This window comes from Pyxicephalus adspersus, chromosome 1, assembly GCF_032062135.1.
Source record: "Pyxicephalus adspersus chromosome 1, UCB_Pads_2.0, whole genome shotgun sequence".
NCBI lineage: Eukaryota > Metazoa > Chordata > Amphibia > Anura > Pyxicephalidae > Pyxicephalus > Pyxicephalus adspersus.
In genome coordinates this window covers 142777884-142797565 of record NC_092858.1, presented here as the reverse complement: position 1 = coordinate 142797565, position 19682 = coordinate 142777884, and the positions used below count along the sequence as shown (strand labels likewise).

Below are 19682 nucleotides of genomic sequence, written 5' to 3'. Positions count from 1 at the left end.
ATGTATTTGCATTAAAAAACAGAACCGTGTCTCATATTTTATAACTTAATTTGTTTTTTTAAAGCTCTTTCAAACAGCAGGATGCCAGCGTCAATGGCCCAACTAAAGACATGGCCGAGATTAAAGATACTTTAGAGGTTAGTACCATCTAATTAAAAAGCAATCATTATTTCAGTTCAAGTTGATTTTGATATATACTTATATGACTTCATAACTTAAATTTGGGGAGGAATCAAATTTGTTTTAAATGTATATTTGGTAATGTGCATTTTATTTTACTTTTGGTTGTCGCTTTACACTTTATGTGCTGGAAAAGAGAGTGTGAAAGCTTTTTGTTTTGATTGGGTTGTCATTTGGGTTGGATCTGACATTTATTAACTATCTCTGGTGGACAATGTTTCAGGTCTGTGTGTTTTTAATGGCAGTGACTGACTCTCCACCAGGGAATGGTATTGAGTGTCAGATTCACTGCTTTATAAATAGACTCATTGGGCCTGATATATTAAAACTTTTCAAGATTGGAGATGATCTATAAGGGGAAAACTGGGTGATCCAGCAAACCTGGATCCGGTTCAGGATAGAGAACATTTACAAACTAAGAGCAAAGTATTTTTAGGAAATCTCTTCAAAGTTTGCTATATAACCACAGTTCACCCAAGAAAGTCTATCTCCTTGAGGCTTAGAGAGCTTTAATAAATCCGCCCATTGTGTCTGCAAGCTAATTTGCGACGGCTACACAAAAAGCAGTTTAGCTTCATTTTAATACACGCTCAAAATTTTCTTGGGATTCACTTTTTCTTTCAAATCAGTGCTTTCATACCAACCAGAGTCAGGCTAATAGCTTTTCTAGGATTGCCACCTGGGCACCAGTAATGAACAGAGCTGAGATCAGGAGGAAGGCTAACGTAGTATGTTAATTTGGTTATACTGACATAAGGTAGGTGTCTTTTGGAACTGCTTAGGTCGTTTCTGAAGATTTATTTTTTTTACTAAACACTTTTTGAGTATTTTACAGAATAAGTCCATAGGTCAAAACCACCTATTCCGTTCATTGATAAGTTAATTAGCTCTACGTTTACTGCTTTCTCAAATAACTACCACAAAAAAAGTCTAAGTCCCAGCCAACCCCTGAGCAAGCCTATATATGCGGTCGGGTAAATTAGACTGCAATGATACTTGACGTTGTTAGTTGTGTAATGTATGCATGAATATTCCAACCCCACAATGAAACAACAGGCTTGGTGATATATGAAATGATTGCTTTGGAATTATGTATGAATCTTTATAAATATATGTTTAACTCTGAAAAAACTGGGCCTTCATATCCCATCTTTTCCTGTCTTTTTCTATATATACTATCTATATGTACTATTTACGGGGCGGCCACTAATTTAATTGTAACAATCCAGAGAGACAGACAACCAACTATATCTACTAGGCTTTGCTTTATACAGAGTTAAAGACTTACCAGTGGGCTACTGGTCCAGCATCATCCAACCAGTGGGCAGGGGGTGGAAAGGTGACATCACTGAGTTTCAGTTAATAATCTAAGAAAGTTGTGTCACTGTTCTGTCTTTGCAGTTTGGCATAGTTCAATTGAGCAAACAATTGACTAAACAGGATTAAAAAACATTGGTCAGTTTTACACCAAGTGTACAACCAAGGATCTCTATATTGATCACTACATCATTTTTAACTGATTTACCTAGCTTCTGTCCCCTTTGTTTTATGATGAACAATCATTCCACATGTGCCACTGCCATGGCCAGCAGAAAAAATAACCTCATACCTGCCTAAAACAAACATTTAGAGCTTCCAGGGTTTTCCACTATATACTAATATAGATACAAAATAGCTAATACATTTATTACAATACAATATCTAATACAATAGTATTTGCTGAAACTTTTTTTGCAGTGACAAAATATAAAGATAAAACTGCTGTGATTTGCATGAATGTTATAGTATATTTACCATCAGACATTTACTGGCCAAGACCTAAGACAGTCACCAGATTGAGCAATACTAAATTTAAACGATTGTTTTATGTTGACAATCTTTTATCTTATTTTCCCTTTTGGACACTTACAGAGAGTTCTAGGTAGAGGAAGTAACATGTAGTCATATGTCATTTATACATGAATGTGTATGTGGGTAGACTGAATGCATGAAGTTGACTCATAGGTCAAATTGGATTTCACAGCTGGGCACAGCCGTTAAAGTTGTTGCATGCAGTAGTTTGCAAAAGATGGTTCCCAACCTCAGTTGGTGCTGTGGTTGAGCCCGCAGTAGAATGCTGTGGCCTAAATCTATTGCAGTCTGTTTGTAAAATACTACAAGCATATGCAGAGCCTGACCCCCAACCACTAGAGATGGACAACCTTGGCGTAAGTGATATAATTAAGAAACTTGCAGACCTCATGTACTGAGGGACTCCTGTTAATTGTGCACAGTCAGTGGGCATTCTATAGGATATATTTAGCAGGTAAAGAGCCTATTTATTTTTGGGAACAAAAAGTGGAGGCTTTTTCCATAACTACCATTACTATGTACTAAACATTTACTATGGTTCTGATTTATTAAAGCTCTCCAAGGCTGGAAAAGATACACTTTAATCAGTGAAAATCTGGGATGTATCTGGTCCAGGATTGAAAAATTTTTTTCATCAATTATCAAATGACTTTTAGGAAATCCATTCCAGGTTTGCTGGATCACCCAGCTTTACTGTGGAAAGTGTATCTTCTCCAGCTCTGGAGAGCTTTATTAAATCAGGCCCTATGGGTGAAATATATCCTGTACTTGAAAACAGTTACATCATAAATGTTCACATGCAACGAATACAAGATAAATGTCACATTAATGCTTTATAAATATACCCCTATCTGTATTTCAAATGAGAGACATCAGTTTAGGTACTATATATATCCCAAACTATTTCTTTCTAATATCTTTCAGAAGAATGTTCCAGAGAACCATAGGCATTCTTACAAAAAAGGAGGTTGTCCAAGATACATGAAGGTCAAAAACTATGAAAATGGAAAAACTCTACAAGATACTTTACACCTCCAAGCAAAACAGGTTTGTGGGATGAATATGAAAAATGTGTAATAGTATTATAATAAAATTAAAAAAAATAATAAAAGATGAAAGTGATTGTCAAAGTACACATGGTGAAGATATGTTAATGTTTCATTGATTTGATGTTGGAAAAATTGCACTTATCTAGTTAACTGACTAAAAAAACAACTAGGGAAAAGACTAAATCTAATAAACAGTCAAAAGTTTAGGTTTAGTAAGACACCTGTAATTTGGATGCTATACCAGCCTGCATTCTATCATACTGGATCAATATTGCCATAGGTTTTAGGTGAAGAGGGTGACGTTTACAGATAACTATATGCTACTAAATACAGGTAGTCCGCGAGTTAAGGACACCCAACATACAGACGACTCCTAGATACAAACGGGATTCCCTGCTTGCTCGTGTGCAAGACGGAGGCTGAATGGGGAGCTGGGGGGCATTTTGCAAGACTTGCAGAAGAAATCTTTTGCTAAACACAGCTGAAGTTGTGGGTGATCTTAAGAACTGAGCTGATCTGTAACATCCTATAGCTCTTTCAATACCCAGACAAACTCTGCAGTTGTCTCTTTTTGCATATCGATGCAGAGCTTGCTCCGGAAGTTAATGAATGTCTAGGCTCCATAATTTTTTTTTTTTGCTTTGTTTTGGATTAGCTCACTGTGAGGATTTTATACAGTAACTGACACCATGCTGCCTAATAATATGTTGAGACAAACATCTGTCTTAATTACATTTATTAAAATATTGTACAAGTTCTGACTTACATTCAAATTCGACTTAAGAACAAACCTACAGTCCCTATCTCGTATGTAACCCTGGGACTTCCTGTAATATTGACTTTAACATTTCTTTCCTGCAAGAAGGTAATTTGAATAGGCATAAGGGAACTATAGGAAATAAGAAAGGAATCTAGAGCCCAGCTGAAGTACAACATTCTACTTTTTTGTTATTTTTATTGTTACTCCAAGTATATGTTAAAGCAATTTTTTCAATGCTGGAGTGGGATGGGTAAATACTTTGTCAAGTTTACAGTGCTGTCCTGAAGAGATTCATCCCTCTATTTGTCCCGGTGACCATTTCCACCGAGACATTCGTCACTATATTTTTATCAGCATATTATGTTATTGGTGGTTTAACCTTACTTGTGAACTCAGTGTGTGTAAGAATGGCATTTACACCAAGTTCTGACTTCCCTTTTATGAGGTTTATTTGCATTGTATTGTTTTAACAAAGTCAAAGTTCCTTTAGTCTTGTATACTTATTCTAATTTTTACAGAAACTTGGCTGCAAATCATCGATCTGTCAAGGATCAATAATGAACTCAAAGGCCTATGTAAGAGGACCAAGAGACAAGTCGGAGTCACAGGATGTTGTCTTCCCTCAAGCAATAGAGTTTATAAACCAATATTACAAATACTTCAAAGAGTAAGTCAATCTAACATCAAAGAAAGTTATTCAAATTAGCAGCAAATAAAGGTTCTTCAGAAGAATAAAAAACAATGAACTGTTCATAAAGTTAGGATTATCTGGATGAAATAGTTGTGTATTATAATGTTGTTTTATGGTAAATTCATACAAATAAAATTTTTTACAGAAATACGTTAACAACAGTCCTACTACAGAGGCCACATATACTTTCTATGTAATTAAATAAACTTTGCAATTACATATCATCGACAATAAATTCAAGTTTTCAGCTTTAGATAGAAAAGGGAGGTATTAGAATCTTTAATATGTTTTCATTGCTGCCTGTTCCATCTATCCTGGTGACAATTTTCACAAAACTAGGAAGTGATAATCAATTCAATTCTTTTCAATTCAATTTTTTTCTGCTTTTTCTAAATCAAAAAGTGAACCCATATTTTTTAGTGTAAGTACTAAAGCCTAAATAATAGCAGAGGCCAGTCTAGCGATGCTTGTTAACCTTGTAGCGATGCTTGTGATAGTAATGTAGATGAGAGTTATATATAACACTCATTATTAGTAACCTTTATAGAAATGATAAAGAAATGAGATGATAGAAATCAGAGATGTCCTGTATTCAGATTCTTCACTGTAAGGTCTGTGAAAATGTGGAATCAGCTCCCTCAGGAAGTAGTTTCAGCAACTACTATAGATTGCTTTAAGATAAAGCTGGATGTTTTTCTAGAAGCACAGAATATAACTGGGGATTAAGACTTTAAAGTAAAGATAACAGTGACTATTGATCCAGGGAACACCTGATTGCCTCATGGAATCAGGAAGGAATTTTTTTCCCCTGTTGAAGCAAATTGTACCAGTGGTTTTTTGCCTTCCTCTGGACCAACTATGTCTTATAGGGTTTTATATCTGGTATATGTTTATTTCCCTAGTGGTTGAACTTGATGGACTTATGTCTTTTTTTAACCTAACCTACTATGTAACTATGTACTGTTACCTGCTATAATACTGTTAAATTGTAACATAGTCCTGATGTTTGGTGAAAATGTACTAAAGACCTATATTTCTGGAATGACCAGTAAGAAAGTGTAAATGACTGTTAAGCAATGGAGAAATAATAGATACAACTTGTCAATGTGTTCTGTACTGTGCTTTAAAACTTATAAACTTGTTTATTTTAGGCCACAGATAGAAAATCACCTGAACAGGTTGGAAGCCATTACCAAAGAGATTGAACTAACTGGAACATACCAGCTAACTATGGATGAGCTGGTCTTTGCTGCTAAACAAGCTTGGAGAAATGCCCCTAGGTGCATAGGTCGGATTCAGTGGAACAATTTACAGGTAACAGATATTCTGTAATTGAGTTACACTCCTACGAGTGCAAACAACTTGTATACACTATGAGTGTATATGACTGTATATGTTGAAACTGGTAAATGTGCTGGCCAATACCTGGTCAGTGTTGCGGCCTTTAAAACTTTTTTTTGTCACTATCAATCTCAGGCAATGTATTGGCTTATATGTCCTCATGTCTAAACTCAACTATCCCTTACTACATTCTGCACATTTCTGTTAGCTAGGTGGCTTCCCATAATAGTTGTGGGCCAGTATGTGAGGTTGTGGGCAAGCAGTAGAATTTGGCACAACCTGGAAGTGTGGTCTAGCATTCAGCCATGACAGAGTAGCAGGTAGCACAATATTCATCATATTCAGGAAACCCAACATTGTTTGTAAATATAGGCCTTAGGAATTCCCTAAAATGGTGACAGTGATAAATAGTTCTATCATTACTTTAATATGATGAGAAAAGGTGTGTCTGGAGACCTGTGCAGAATAAAGTATGGCATATTGTATCTATTCAAAGATTTTATCTTTTTCTATATTTTATTATAAAAGGTTCAGTTATTGATCTTTTCATCCTATAAAAATCCAACTTTTGGAGCTTCATATATATAAAAGAACAGTAAAACAAAACAGTTTGGTGTTTATAGCACAATATTCCTGTGGATAAACATATCATGAGATACTGGATTGTGGAAAATAACTTTAAAGCTTTAAATGGAGTAAATGTGGTCTGGGTGTGTTCTATTACTAGAAGTGACATCTCTAGCTGATATTTGTATAATTGACCAGATTAATACAGAGAATTCATCTGACTACCACAAAACATAAAAAAATAAAAAATGAAAAAAGACAATTTTTCCACACTTGAAAGCATCTACATCACTATTGGGCCTTGCAAATGTTTTTTTTCTGTAACAGCATTATGAGTATTAATATAGACTGAATCTAATTGACCTTAATCAATAATTGACTATATATGACATTTATATTTTTTTCAAGGTGTTTGATGCCAGAACCTGCAAGACGGCTAAAGAAATGTTTGAGCTCATTTGTCGTCACATAAAGTATGCCACAAATGGTGGAAATATAAGGTACACTACCTTGGCTCAGTGGAGACAGACTTGAGTCTGTATTTAATAAGCTAAAAAGCAAAATGTGCAAAAATAATCAAATGGGTGGAAATTTTCTATTGATCTGGTTGTACTATACTAAGGAATGTGAACTTGCTATGGCTTGCTTTAGTGGTAGGTCTATTATTATTATTATTTTTAATAGTAATACTAATAATAATAATAATTATAATAATAAAAAACAGGTTTTGTATATATTATGCAGTGCTGTACATTAAATAGGGGTTGCAAATGACAGATAGATACATGCTTTTAAATGCTTTTTTTTTTTTTTTTTTAAATGCTTTTTAATTTTTTATAATTTTACTTATTATCCCCTTCAGTTTGGTAATTGTATGGCATTTTGTTATGGGTATGCAGACCTTTTCATAATCTGACCATTTTAAAGGTAATAAATACATGGAAATTAGAGAAAAGTTAAAACCTTTTAGTGAAAAGTGGGAACTACTATTTTAGTCCTATTAAAAGGCAAACTTTCTAGGGCTGTCAGTGATCCAGTATCTAATGCATAGCGATAAAGAAATATTTTTTCCAATAGGTTACCTAAATACAAAAATGATGTCTCCTCCACCAGGTCATGTTCCAATAGCAGTGAAAACAAGACTTTTAGGGCATCTAATTACCAGTGATAAATTCTAATATAAAATGTCAACAAGCTTCATTAAATAATTTACTATAAAAACATAAATTGTGTGAAGGACATACTTTAACAAACTCAGCATATTATTTTCAAATATTTCACACTTACACAACGCGTTTCACAAATACCAAAGTACACTTCATCAGGAGTTTTTTGAGATATGTTTTTTGAGATATACTATATGTATCAATAAACATTCTATATATAAAGAAACCATGCAAGATTGCCAGAATGACAATTTGTTTTTACCTTTTCATTTTATATTAGGAAGTTGATTAGTATGTGGGCAGCTTAAGCTATAACTAAATTATAACAAGCTGGATTTAAATGGATTTATTAAAATGGCTTGTTTGTGATTATGATGTTCAAAACCTTGCTATGCATATGCCTAATATACAAACTTACACATGTATTCATTATTGAAATATCTTAGATTTTTGATTGCCTTGATTGAACCCTCGAGGACACAAAACTTTTCTTCCTGTATTTTGGTGACATATTTCTTCTTTGTGCTTCTTCTAGGTCGACAATTACTATATTTCCTCAGAGGACTGATGGGAAACATGATTTTAGAGTCTGGAACAGCCAGTTAGTCCGCTATGCAGGTTTCCAGATGCCAGATGGAACGGTCATTGGGGATCCAGCCAGTGTGGAGTTTACAGAGGTATGCGATTTATGGAGTGACAAAGTAAATGTGCTTGGGCAGTACGTGCAAATATTATTTGTGAATAAAAGTATTTTATTAATTGTAATTTTGTAACTAAATTCACAAGCCTGCCTGTTTCCAGTGAGTTTGATGTGGGTGTTATTAAAACAAACAAATGAATTTACTACATGGCCCTGTTCACTAAGCCATGAAAAACAGTTCAAATGTATTCTGCTAAAGGCATTTCTATATTTACTTTTATTGGCTTAGTTTATTACAATGAAATGCTAGCATTGAACCCCAGATGTTACTCATACTACTGATCATTTACTGTCCAATCAAAGGCTAGGGGTAAGGAGGTGACCAAGCTGAGAAAAGAAAAAGAAAAGTAACTGAACTGTGTGTCAGAGCTATGTAAATTTCACGATAGTTATGCGCTTTTTTTTCTGATTCAGTGCACAACACGCAGTAATACTTTACCATGCATTGTTGTATGCTGCAACACGGCCTCTTTTGTCAGGACAGTGGGGTTCTTTTAAAGAAGTCATAGCATGTTAATGCATGCCCTCTCACTTGCCCTACAGCAGATAGTGGATATGTCCGCTAGTCAATCACTGCTGTCATTTAGGGGATGCTGGGTGGGCTGGAAGTAGGTAAATGATGGTACGGCCTTCATCCGACAGTTGTTCATGTATCATCATGTGTGATTTTAATGTGCAGCTGTAGTCTTGGCTGTTGTTTAGTAGAAAGTGTAGGGACAGATATTTGAGTTCTGCCTCTAAAGAAAAGATGGCCTCGAGGAAGAAAGGAGTAAACTTTTCTGAAACCCTGTAAGTGTACATATTGAATTATATATTTCAGGATCAATAACAATTTAAAACCAACAAATATTATCATGCAGTTAAATTTTTTAAATATAATAAAAACATTTATTTACAGCTATGCATACAACTTGGATGGAAACCAAATTATGAACGCTTCGAGATTCTTCCCTTGATACTGCAGGCCAATGGTGAAGACCCAGAATTATTTGAAATTCCAAAGGATCTTATATCTGAAGTCACCATTGAACATCCTAGGTAAGCCCAGGATATAAACAGATTCTGTTATGGTAAATACAAAAACATAATACCAAGAGGGCTGGAATGCTACAATTATTTGGTGGTACTTATTTATATTCCATATCAATATTTTTTATATCCATATTTATAGAGTGCAAGCATATTATGTATATTATGCTATTTATATCGGTACATGTCATGTAGATAATGTGGCATTTTACATACAAGTTCATAATCTTGTTACCAACTACTCCTCAAGGAAGCTCACAAGCAAAAGTCCCTACCATAGTTATTGTATAACGTTCCTAACAACATCCTATCTTCATAAAAGTGCATCAGATAAGAAAGTCATCATGTCCCAGTTTGACTTTTGATACGGAAATAGAGCAACAGAGTGCATTGGCAATATCAGTATTCATAAGGACACCAGACCCAGGGGTGCAAACATTATGGTTTTCCCTGCCACTTTTTATTGCTATCATCCTATTAACATGTCGCAGGTCGGCAAGTTTACATATGTCTTTTTTGCATTTGCAGTGGTGGTGCAAGTTTTTCCTCTATAGAAGGAAAAGCAACTGTGTGGCCAAAGGCAATGTGTTGCTTTCAGGAACTGCACCACAACCCAACAGCAACCACAGTGCAAACACAACTACATGCAAATACATGCATAAAATGTCCCAGCCACTCCAATTCGGTTAAAAGGGAGCGTTTGGAAGTGCAGTTAAGCGTGTGGTTGTCTAATGATATTTACTACATATCTAAAATTAGCCAAAAATGTAATTTTTTTATGGATGTCTGTTAAAAATTAGGACAAATGTTGCATATGTAATTCGTAATATCAGTAAAGTAATTCTGAGATTTATTAGGCAGTTTAAATACTAATGAAGGGTGTTATGCAGATCATGGGTGTGCTTTACATTGTAAAATGTACCTTTAGATCTTTATTATTGCCCAGGTTGTATTATAAAGCCTTTTTATTTCTTAAAGGTTTGAGTGGTTTAAAGAAATGAACTTGAAGTGGTATACCTTGCCTGCAGTTGCCAACATGCTGCTTGAAGTTGGAGGCATTGAATTCCCAGCTTGCCCATTTAATGGTTGGTACATGGGGACGGAAATTGGTGTTCGAGATTTTTGTGATGTTCAACGTTACAATGTGCTAGAGGTAATTTTTTTGAACTTTATGATTTATGTATCACTGTTACAATCTTCTTTAGATATCATATAAAATTACAGAATATTTAGGTTCAATGGCAGATTTTATTACCAGTTTTACTTTTTTTGTAAAATAAACCACTTTAATCAATTACAAATTGTTTGCTGTTCCCAAACAAAATTACATTTGTATTCTTCAATATTACATGTAAAATGTATATACTATACCTGCTTAGCATGCTTTAGCATATAATGGGCATTAATGAAACTCAAAAAGCTTTCTGTGTGTAAAGAGATTATTTAAGATTATAGAAATTGCAGTGATATGCAAATGCAGTTCCAAATAGCAACTATAGAAATTTAGAGTTTTTGTAATATATTCCTGATTAATTTTAAGCAAGTGTATATTGATTTCCTATTTTTAATATTAATCAATATTATTATTGATCTCTACTTTATCCATGACAATATATAAAGTAAAATAACAGAATTAGGTCTTAATTCCCCAAGTTTATTAGTTAATTGGACTATTGTACATTGCACATGGTCGTTGCACTTTGTATTTGCCTAATTTAAGAAATACAGCTTGGAATAGAAAGGGTGGCTGAACTGTTTTGCATGTGTAGATAATTTTTTGTAGTCTATGAAACTGCAATAGCAGTTTTTACAGCAGAGATGACAGATCAGTGGCATGGGAAATTAGTCTAACAGGAACTGACACGTAGACCACCCATTTCTTGTGAAAATGTGCTGGTTTCATGGGTTACGGTCAGCTTCTTCTGAATTACAGCCCAATCTCTAACCCTTACTTCCCATTCCATTTAATCAACATGCTGAAGTAAACTAATACGGTAATAATCCTAACAATATTATATTGTGAAATACAATTACAAGATCATAGTATAAAGGCTTGCTATCCATGTTAATAAACATTTACTGTATTAATAAGTAATATTAAGTATTTACTGTACTAGGCAAAGTTTTTTTTTTTAGTTTTAGATATAGTGGGGGAGAGTTAGACCGTATGTTACAATTTATTACTGTCTGTGCTTCTATTATGGAGGTTTACTCCTCCGTAATAGTGGTGATGATTGTCCCAAAAAAAGATGGTGATTGTGAAATGCACATTTTTTTGTCCACATAAATTGGAGGTAAGAAGAGATATTCCAGCAGATTTTCCATAAGTTTCTAATATGTCTCTGGGATAGGAAGTGAAAAGAGGTTTTCTATATAGCCTAACAGGGGTTTTACCTGTCCCCATTCTAAGGGAACTAAGGAACAGTTTGGTAATACATACACTTTAGGCATTACAGGTGTCCTGTCAACAAAGTTTAAGTAAGAAAAAATATCTAAAATTTAGTGAAAGAAAAAAAGCAGAATACCAACCTTCTATAACAGGAAGCCATTGTCTTATGTTAAAATTGAAGCTTTATGTTATTGGGTTTATTATTTCTAGTGTTTAGATAATTTCAAACTGCAATCTAATACTGGACTAATTGCATATAAAAAATGCACTATACATCAGGACTGTATTGGCTCGACTCACACTGATCAGGCTTAAAAGTATATTTAAAGATGAAACTTTTTTTTAGAAAGGTTAAATCCCACTTTTATGGCTGTCCATGTCCCAGCTAAAGAGAAGCAAACAACCTATTTGTTCTGTTGGCATTTTCAAAAACACATGGGACAGCCTAGTGAATATGCATTCTCATGTGGCCAAAAGACCCTATTTGTTCATTGATTGGCAAATGTTTTACCATAAGAATGGTTTGGTTTCAAGATGCAGTAAAGTTGAGTTAGTTTATTAGTTTAGGCAGAAGGACTTGTTTTCACAAAACAATTTTTAGTACCCAATATTAAGATATTGTTACTAGGGATGAGCGAGAATGCCTCTGCTATTCTCGCGAAAATGTCCTCAAACTTCCGATGGTTACGCAAAATGATTTCGCGAAACCATCAGAAGATCCAGAAAATTATAACAGGAGGATTCACAGGTTAATTAACCTCTAGTGACTGGGGATCGCACACTCTTCTTACTTATACTTATATTACAATGTCAGGATGTTATATAAATATAATACTTATACTACAATGTCAGGCTGCATTCATTGAGAAGGGTGTGCGATTCCCGGGGCACTAGAGGTGCATGATGCAGCCCTGGAAATTCTCCTGTTCGGCAAGATCTTGATCTTTCAGCTAATCAGAAGGCTGTTCTCGCTTACATTTTCGGTAAGCGTGAAAGGCCTGATTCACCGAACTTAATATTCCCGCTCGCTCATCCCTAATTGTTACCTTTTCTAATATTAGAAAATTGGGTTTGCTTGATGTTGTGCACTCTGCTTTCATAATAAAATGGACTTGCATATACTTTTTTTTTATTCCTTCAGGATGTTGGAAGAAGGATGGGATTAGAAACCCACAAGCTGGCATCTCTCTGGAAAGACCAGGCAGTAGTTGAACTTAATGTAGCTGTCCTTTACAGCTTCCAGGTAAGTTCTGTTTAATTTATATATTATTCACATATTGATAATCACGTATTGCAGATTTCCACAGTTTAGTATTTTAGGTGGCCCTGTTGTAGACATTTTGATTTGATTTGAGAATTTAATTCGGGATTTCCGACGTATAGTTATAAAGTTTACATTACAAAGCTTTCTGAATGACTTATTCTATATTTGAAAGCTTTAGCAAAAAAATCTTTGTCCCATACATCAGTGTCATTTTTTCACATACATTACTTCTGTTCCAATGGCCACTAGTGAACCTTGTGGACTTAAAATATCAGGAAACCCAAATAAATAAAAATACATGCTATAAGAGGGCATTGTGCAGGGGACCGCAGACATCAGGGATCCATCACTCTACTAAAGCAGAATGAGCACCAACTGAGCCTAATCAGCTTTTTACCTGGGCAGAGGTTTGACTTCCATGAACTCAGAAATGCTGAGGGCTGAGTACTTCTGGGTTCATACTTTGCAGGAGAGCTCAGTGATCAGAGCTCATTCTTTCCTTTCCAGGATGTAGAAGAGACAGGCAGCTGTAAAATAATTTCTACTACATGCCAACAGCAATAAGTCTAAAGGTAAACAAAATCTCGGCTGTTTTTATGACCATGACTTTGTTACATACAAAACAAATGTAATTGGTTATGGCAGCATGCATTAAGTTTAATTATACCTAGACATCTAGCGCAACTCATTTGCGAAGCCAGGTAATCACTGTGGTGACTTAGCATGGTAGTCATTCTGTTTCTTTGATGACAGTTTTCTTTTAAATTGCAGGATATCTAATTGGTACTTGTTTTATTTGTGTAACTATATATATATAATATTTATTAGTTATACATGCCCTGTATTCCTAAAGTAAATCTGTGAGCAAGCTTTGGACAATCAAGCATTAAATTAATTTTGTATTACAAATAAGTAAATAAACTTTAAAGAAGTTTTAACTGATGCCTGAAGCTGTAGGAACTGTGGAATAATTCATCCTTAAACTTCAGAAATCATGAATACTGATTTCTGAAAAAAATACTGAATATGTTCAAGTTGTTCCCCCAGTAGACCTCTCTGCTTCCTCTTCCAGAACACCCACTCGGTGCTTATATTAGAGAGTAGAGGGCTGGAAAGGCTTTTATGTCACTGCTGGTAGAGAAAGTAGACTGGCATTGACTAATTTGGTGAATTTGAAGATGAATTTCCCTAGAGTACACGGAAATCAAAGCATGCATTGTGAAGTGAACACCTATGGGAAAATGAGCCTTCAGGAAGTTAACTGACGCCTACATGACTAATGTCTACCGCCAACATTAAAGAAATCTATTTTGTCTTACTTTACAATATCCTTAATGACTGTAAGGTACTTTGCTAGGTCTCCCATTCCAATACATATAATGTCATTGTTATAGTTTTATTTTTTCTGCAACACCTACATTATTGCGGCTTTGTATCATCAATAGGAGTAACTGTATAAAGGTATACTGACATCACTATAAAAATGTTATGAAAGGATAATATGAAGTTAATTTCTTTTAAATGCATTTTATTTTTCAGAAACAAAATGTAACTATAATGGATCACCATTCTGCAGCACAGTCTTTCATCAAACACATGGAGAATGAATACAAGCTGCGGGGAGGCTGCCCAGCTGACTGGGTTTGGATTGTACCTCCAATGTCAGGGAGCATCACCTCTGTGTTTCACCAGGAAATGCTCAACTATATTCTCAGCCCTTTTTACTACTACCAGGTGGGAAAAGTGTGGTGAACTGCGATGAGCCTTATTTATCAAACTATCAGCTAGTCACTAAACAGATCCTATAGGGAGAATACAAATGATGCTGTCTGCCCAGAGTTCATCCTAAAAGCGTCCATAATCCCGAAACTAAAATGTAATTTATTGCAGCTTGCCAGTTCACCTGGCATCCTTGTCAATACCACATTTCCTGTCCATGGATGACAACAGTGGCTCACTGTATCTATGTAGGAGCAATGTTGTCACCCTAGGCTCCGCTCCAATTTGGACTACTTACATCTCCCCTTTCTTCATTTTGTAGTTCCCATTGCAGAGCAAAGAAAGTTACAAGGTCACTGGAATTTTGGTTTGCATGTCATTTCTGTACTTGAAGGAAATGTACTCTTGCACAGCCACCATATCTAAGCGCTGATAAGCAGCAAATTGCAATATATGATATTTTGGTTCTTGGGATTAGATTTACCTTACGTTAATTTACTTTAGATGATGTGTGTAGCAGTTAGATATGTAATACCAGTGTTTAAGTAAATTACAGTTGTTTGTTATCTGTAACATTCTTTAACAATTTATAAAAACATTTAAAATTGCAGATTGTCAATGGCCTTTAAGCAGCCATAAATAAAATAAAAAGAAAAAAAGAGATCTAACATAAACCATACTGTGAACCTGACCTAAGAGTTGCCTATTTAGAAATTATAATATGCATTTTACTGAAACTATATTACGGTACTCAAAAACTCCTGTGCTCCCACTGCAGTAGTTTTTAAGTTGCAGTACAGCTTATGTTTACAAAAGTTTCCTTCGTTTGTTAAAATTTTATATTTACCACAAACTACATCCAAACCCAAAGTCTTTCATAATTAAATACTGGAAGTATTTCTTGCTGTCACCAATCCAAATATAGAATTATTACTCACTGCAGTATAGTAAAAAATATGTATTTCCTATTTTGTTGTTGTTTGTTGTGTCAGCAATCTTGCTGTCAGTGAATTGCTTTTTTTTTTTTTTTTTTTAATTTTTCCTTTTTTTATATTATTATAAAAACAGGGAATCTGACATTCTCTCAATCATTGCCTAGTGGAGATTCAATAACTGCCATTGAACCTGGAAGATTGTCTACCAGGGATTGTTTGACGGAATGTCTGATTCCCTGCTTTATAAGTTCCCTAAGTGTAATTGAACTAAAAAAATATGTTGATCAAAACGTTAAATGTTTGGTTGATCTACTTTGTTATATACATAACTTTATAAATTCTATATATTCCAGATTGATGCCTGGAAAACTCATGTGTGGCATGATGAGAAGCGAAAACCTAAGAAGAAGGAATTCAAGTTTAGTGTTATTGCCAAGTAAGAAACTGAGATTGTCAGAACAGATATGTGAATGGGAACTGAGCTTTTCCACTTGTTGTGGCATTAAGTGGTCACAGTCACATTTATCCTCTGTGACAAGTCAATAGACATGTTTAGGGAGTTTTCAGCTTTGCAATAATGGAACAAGTTTGCTGAAGCATTGAGATAAATCTTCCTATCCATTTTTGTTGGCGGACATGTATTATGGATATACATTCTGCTAAACTCTTAGGAAGTAACCTATTAATCAGTGTACAAAAATAGTGGGGGGAATAATCTGAGGTGTGTTGCCAGCAATAAAATGTTTGACTTTTGAAATGAATGTTTCAGGGCTGTGCTCTTTGCTTCGGCACTTTTGAGGAAATCTATGGCTGCTAGGATAGAGACCACAATTCTGTACGCTACGGAGACTGGAAAATCAGAGACATTTGCAAGAAAACTGCAAACATTATTCAGCTTTGCTTTCAACACCAAGGTAAGAAAAGTCAAACATATATGTCTCACCAAGGGGCAATGAGAGTGGCCATACTGTGGATAGATGGAGTTGGAATATTTACTTACTGCAATAAACACCCTGATATCATGATGTGGTTCATACCGAGCTGAGTCAGTTGTTTGCCTTTATTGTGCTGCCAAGTTTAATAACTGACCTTGGTGGCAACATATTTTTGTACATCAGCAGCAGACCAGGACGTAAGAAAGAAGACTTTAAGAAAGATGGGCTACCAGGCATTCTGGTATAGTTGATAGTTTGATAGTTTCTAACCCAAAAATAAACTCTTGAAAGTCATGAATAAATGGAATTGAAGGACCCATACCTTAAATAATATGGATAATTATTTGAAACCAATTTTCACGGAATTTTTTTTTTCTTTTAGTTTTAGAGCTTGCCAGGCTCTAATTGTTACCTTCTTGATTGTGGGGATATCCTCTCCCATCAATGGGTCTGATTTATTAAAGTTCACCAAGGCTGGAAAAGATTACAGTTTCATCAGTGAAACTGGGTGATCCAGCAAACCTGGAATGGATTCTCTCAAAGTCAGTTGTTAGCAAATGTTTTCAATTCTGGACCAGATGCATTCCAGCTTTGCTAGATCACCCAGCTTCAGGGCCAATAATAAAGGCAATAAAGACAGCAAGATTACAACCTTTATCAGCCTTTCTAATTGCTGTCTTTATCTCCTACGAGGAAATATTTCACCCTTTCGAGCTCAAAGACACCCTCTTATGTCAGGATGTGACTTGGTGTCAATGGAACAGAAAGTGAAGTCTACCCAAGGGGTCAACAGACAGTAATAAAAATGGAAACCTGCCAGGTCTATCCACCTCAAGCAGTCAACTCTGGAGGTCTCTTAACTGTAACTTGCAGAACATATAATGTAGGATGTCCAAAAAATCAATATTCTCTAGGGGTAATAATTAGAGGATAAGGAGATAATCCCTACACTTCTATTGGCATTAGAGGGATATCAGAAAGAGTGAAAATAAACTTTGCAGGAATTTCAACTTTTCACTATTATATGCAATGCTAACAAACACATGCTTAGGCTAAGCGGAATGGAGCTTGTTCTAGGTATATCCATTTCAACCCCTGTTCCTGTGTCACTGAAGATATTCAGCAGTACAGCTATGGCTGTGGTTATTATTTATTTAACTTCAGGGCAATATCATTAGATTAATATCTCAGCAAAACCCAAAATAGCCCATTCATCATCCATTCAGAACACTCAGACTAAATCTTTCTTAGGCCATACCATGATATTAGTAACTGCCACCTTTCACTCATTTGATATTACTAAATATTTTTTTAATGTATGTTTACTTTTAGGTTATTTGCATGCAAGATTACAATATCAGCAATCTGGACAAAGAAACTCTCCTTCTAATCGTTACAAGTACATTTGGAAATGGTGACTGCCCTGGTAATGGGGAGGTAAGCTCCATGTAAATGTTTGGAAAATAGTCAAATAATGAAAATCAGCACTTTAAAGAACAATAACATAAAAATACAAACACGTATGTAAAAAAGCACAGGAAATAGGTGTAACACTCACTTTAGGATATAAAAGCAAACATTTCATTTTTTGCAGTGAGGTAAAGGGCATTTCCTGCACACTACAAAACATCAATCAAGTTTTAATTCAATAATTTAGATAAAATTATAAAACTGTTTTGTTGGAATTAATTTCTAAAAAACCCTTGACTCTGAATACCCTTTACTAAATGCTGAATAAAAGGATCTAAAATATCCTTCAATGTTTCCTTTTGGTAGGCAGGGCTGATGTCTGGAATTCTTATTATGACCTCAAGTGTTTACTGCACTGATAAAGTCTGAGCTGTATGATTGTTACTTAATATAAAAAATTAGTTTTCTCCATTAACTCTTTTCTGTTCACAATTTGTATATAGACAATCCTAAGCATAATGCCTCATCCTGAGAATACATTATTAAATATCCACCCCCTTTATGTGGCTGTTATTTCCCAGCCTTTTCTTTGTCGCATTTACGCGTGTTTGTCAGCTGATAATAAAAGGCACATTTACAGTGTTTCAAATATAAGTAATAACTTTTTAAAATATTCTATTGTAATAATTTAGGTACTCAAATTAGTCATAACTTTGTTATTATTATTAGGTTACCCAGCACATGCTGACTAAATTAATCATTCAATTTTTTCCCCTTTTATTCTATAGACATTCAAGAAATCTTTGTTTAATCTGAAACAACTTGACAACAAAGTAAGGTATGTAAGAATAATACATGTAACAATTGATGTACCTGTGTATATATGTCACTTCTGCATTGTTCTGTCTTCTGGATAAGGATAAGTTAACAAGCAGCCTTATCCCATGTATTCAATGAAGGTCATTTCATACACACTTAAAATGCCCTAACTCACATATCCCTTTCTGCCCTGCCTGATCTAATATGTGATGTGTGTATGAGTTGTGTGTTAGAAGTATGTCATACATCCTGTTTTTCTTACCAGGTACGCAATTTTTGGACTGGGCTCCAGCATGTATCCACAATTTTGTGCCTTTGCTCATACTTTGGACCAGAAAATGGCACAGCTTGGCAGCACCCAGATTACTCCGACTGGTGAAGGGGATGAGCTCAATGGGCAAGAAGAATCCTTTTTATTATGGGCTGTTCACACATTTAAGGTAAAAGAAAACATGCTAATACTATCCTAGAAATATTGTCAGGAAGTCCAGTCAATATGTACAAACTTTTGAGAATGAACCTTCCAATTGTAGAGAGGCTAAAATTTCATCAATATCCTTTTAAGTTGAAAGAACTGAGAGTGGTGCAGCCTAGGAATGATAGCAGTAACCTGAGAGGTGTTAGAAAGTAAGCTAAGGGGGTTCATCAGCATGATTATGAAGTTTGGTACTCAGTAGAACACAATTTGTTGTAATGGTCTTGATTTACCAAAGGAATATACATTCCTTACCTAGCAAAGTGAAATATCGCCTGGCAAGGGGTTATGTTCAACTAGCTTAGTAAATTCAACTCTGCTGACTTCAATCATCTAATCATGTGTAAAGGAGAAATCCTATTTATTCTTTGCACATGATTGTGTATTCTTTGCTAAGTGAGC

The 19682-nt window shown here is 35.0% G+C and overlaps 1 protein-coding gene across 1 annotated transcript in view; it reads left to right on the top strand.

Moving 5' to 3' along the window:
- Window positions 1-19682, top strand: part of NOS2 (nitric oxide synthase 2) — a 41347-nt gene that overhangs the window by 5775 nt on the left and 15890 nt on the right. Inside the window, exons 4-18 of the mRNA XM_072429727.1 lie at window positions 65-137; window positions 2956-3078; window positions 4359-4507; window positions 5683-5845; window positions 6848-6939; window positions 8141-8282; window positions 9204-9343; window positions 10313-10487; window positions 12865-12966; window positions 14527-14721; window positions 15995-16077; window positions 16411-16555; window positions 17909-18013; window positions 18775-18824; window positions 19071-19245. Of these exons, the coding sequence (XP_072285828.1) occupies window positions 65-137; window positions 2956-3078; window positions 4359-4507; window positions 5683-5845; window positions 6848-6939; window positions 8141-8282; window positions 9204-9343; window positions 10313-10487; window positions 12865-12966; window positions 14527-14721; window positions 15995-16077; window positions 16411-16555; window positions 17909-18013; window positions 18775-18824; window positions 19071-19245 (1912 nt within the window). The remainder of the gene's footprint in view (window positions 1-64; window positions 138-2955; window positions 3079-4358; window positions 4508-5682; window positions 5846-6847; window positions 6940-8140; window positions 8283-9203; window positions 9344-10312; window positions 10488-12864; window positions 12967-14526; window positions 14722-15994; window positions 16078-16410; window positions 16556-17908; window positions 18014-18774; window positions 18825-19070; window positions 19246-19682) is intronic.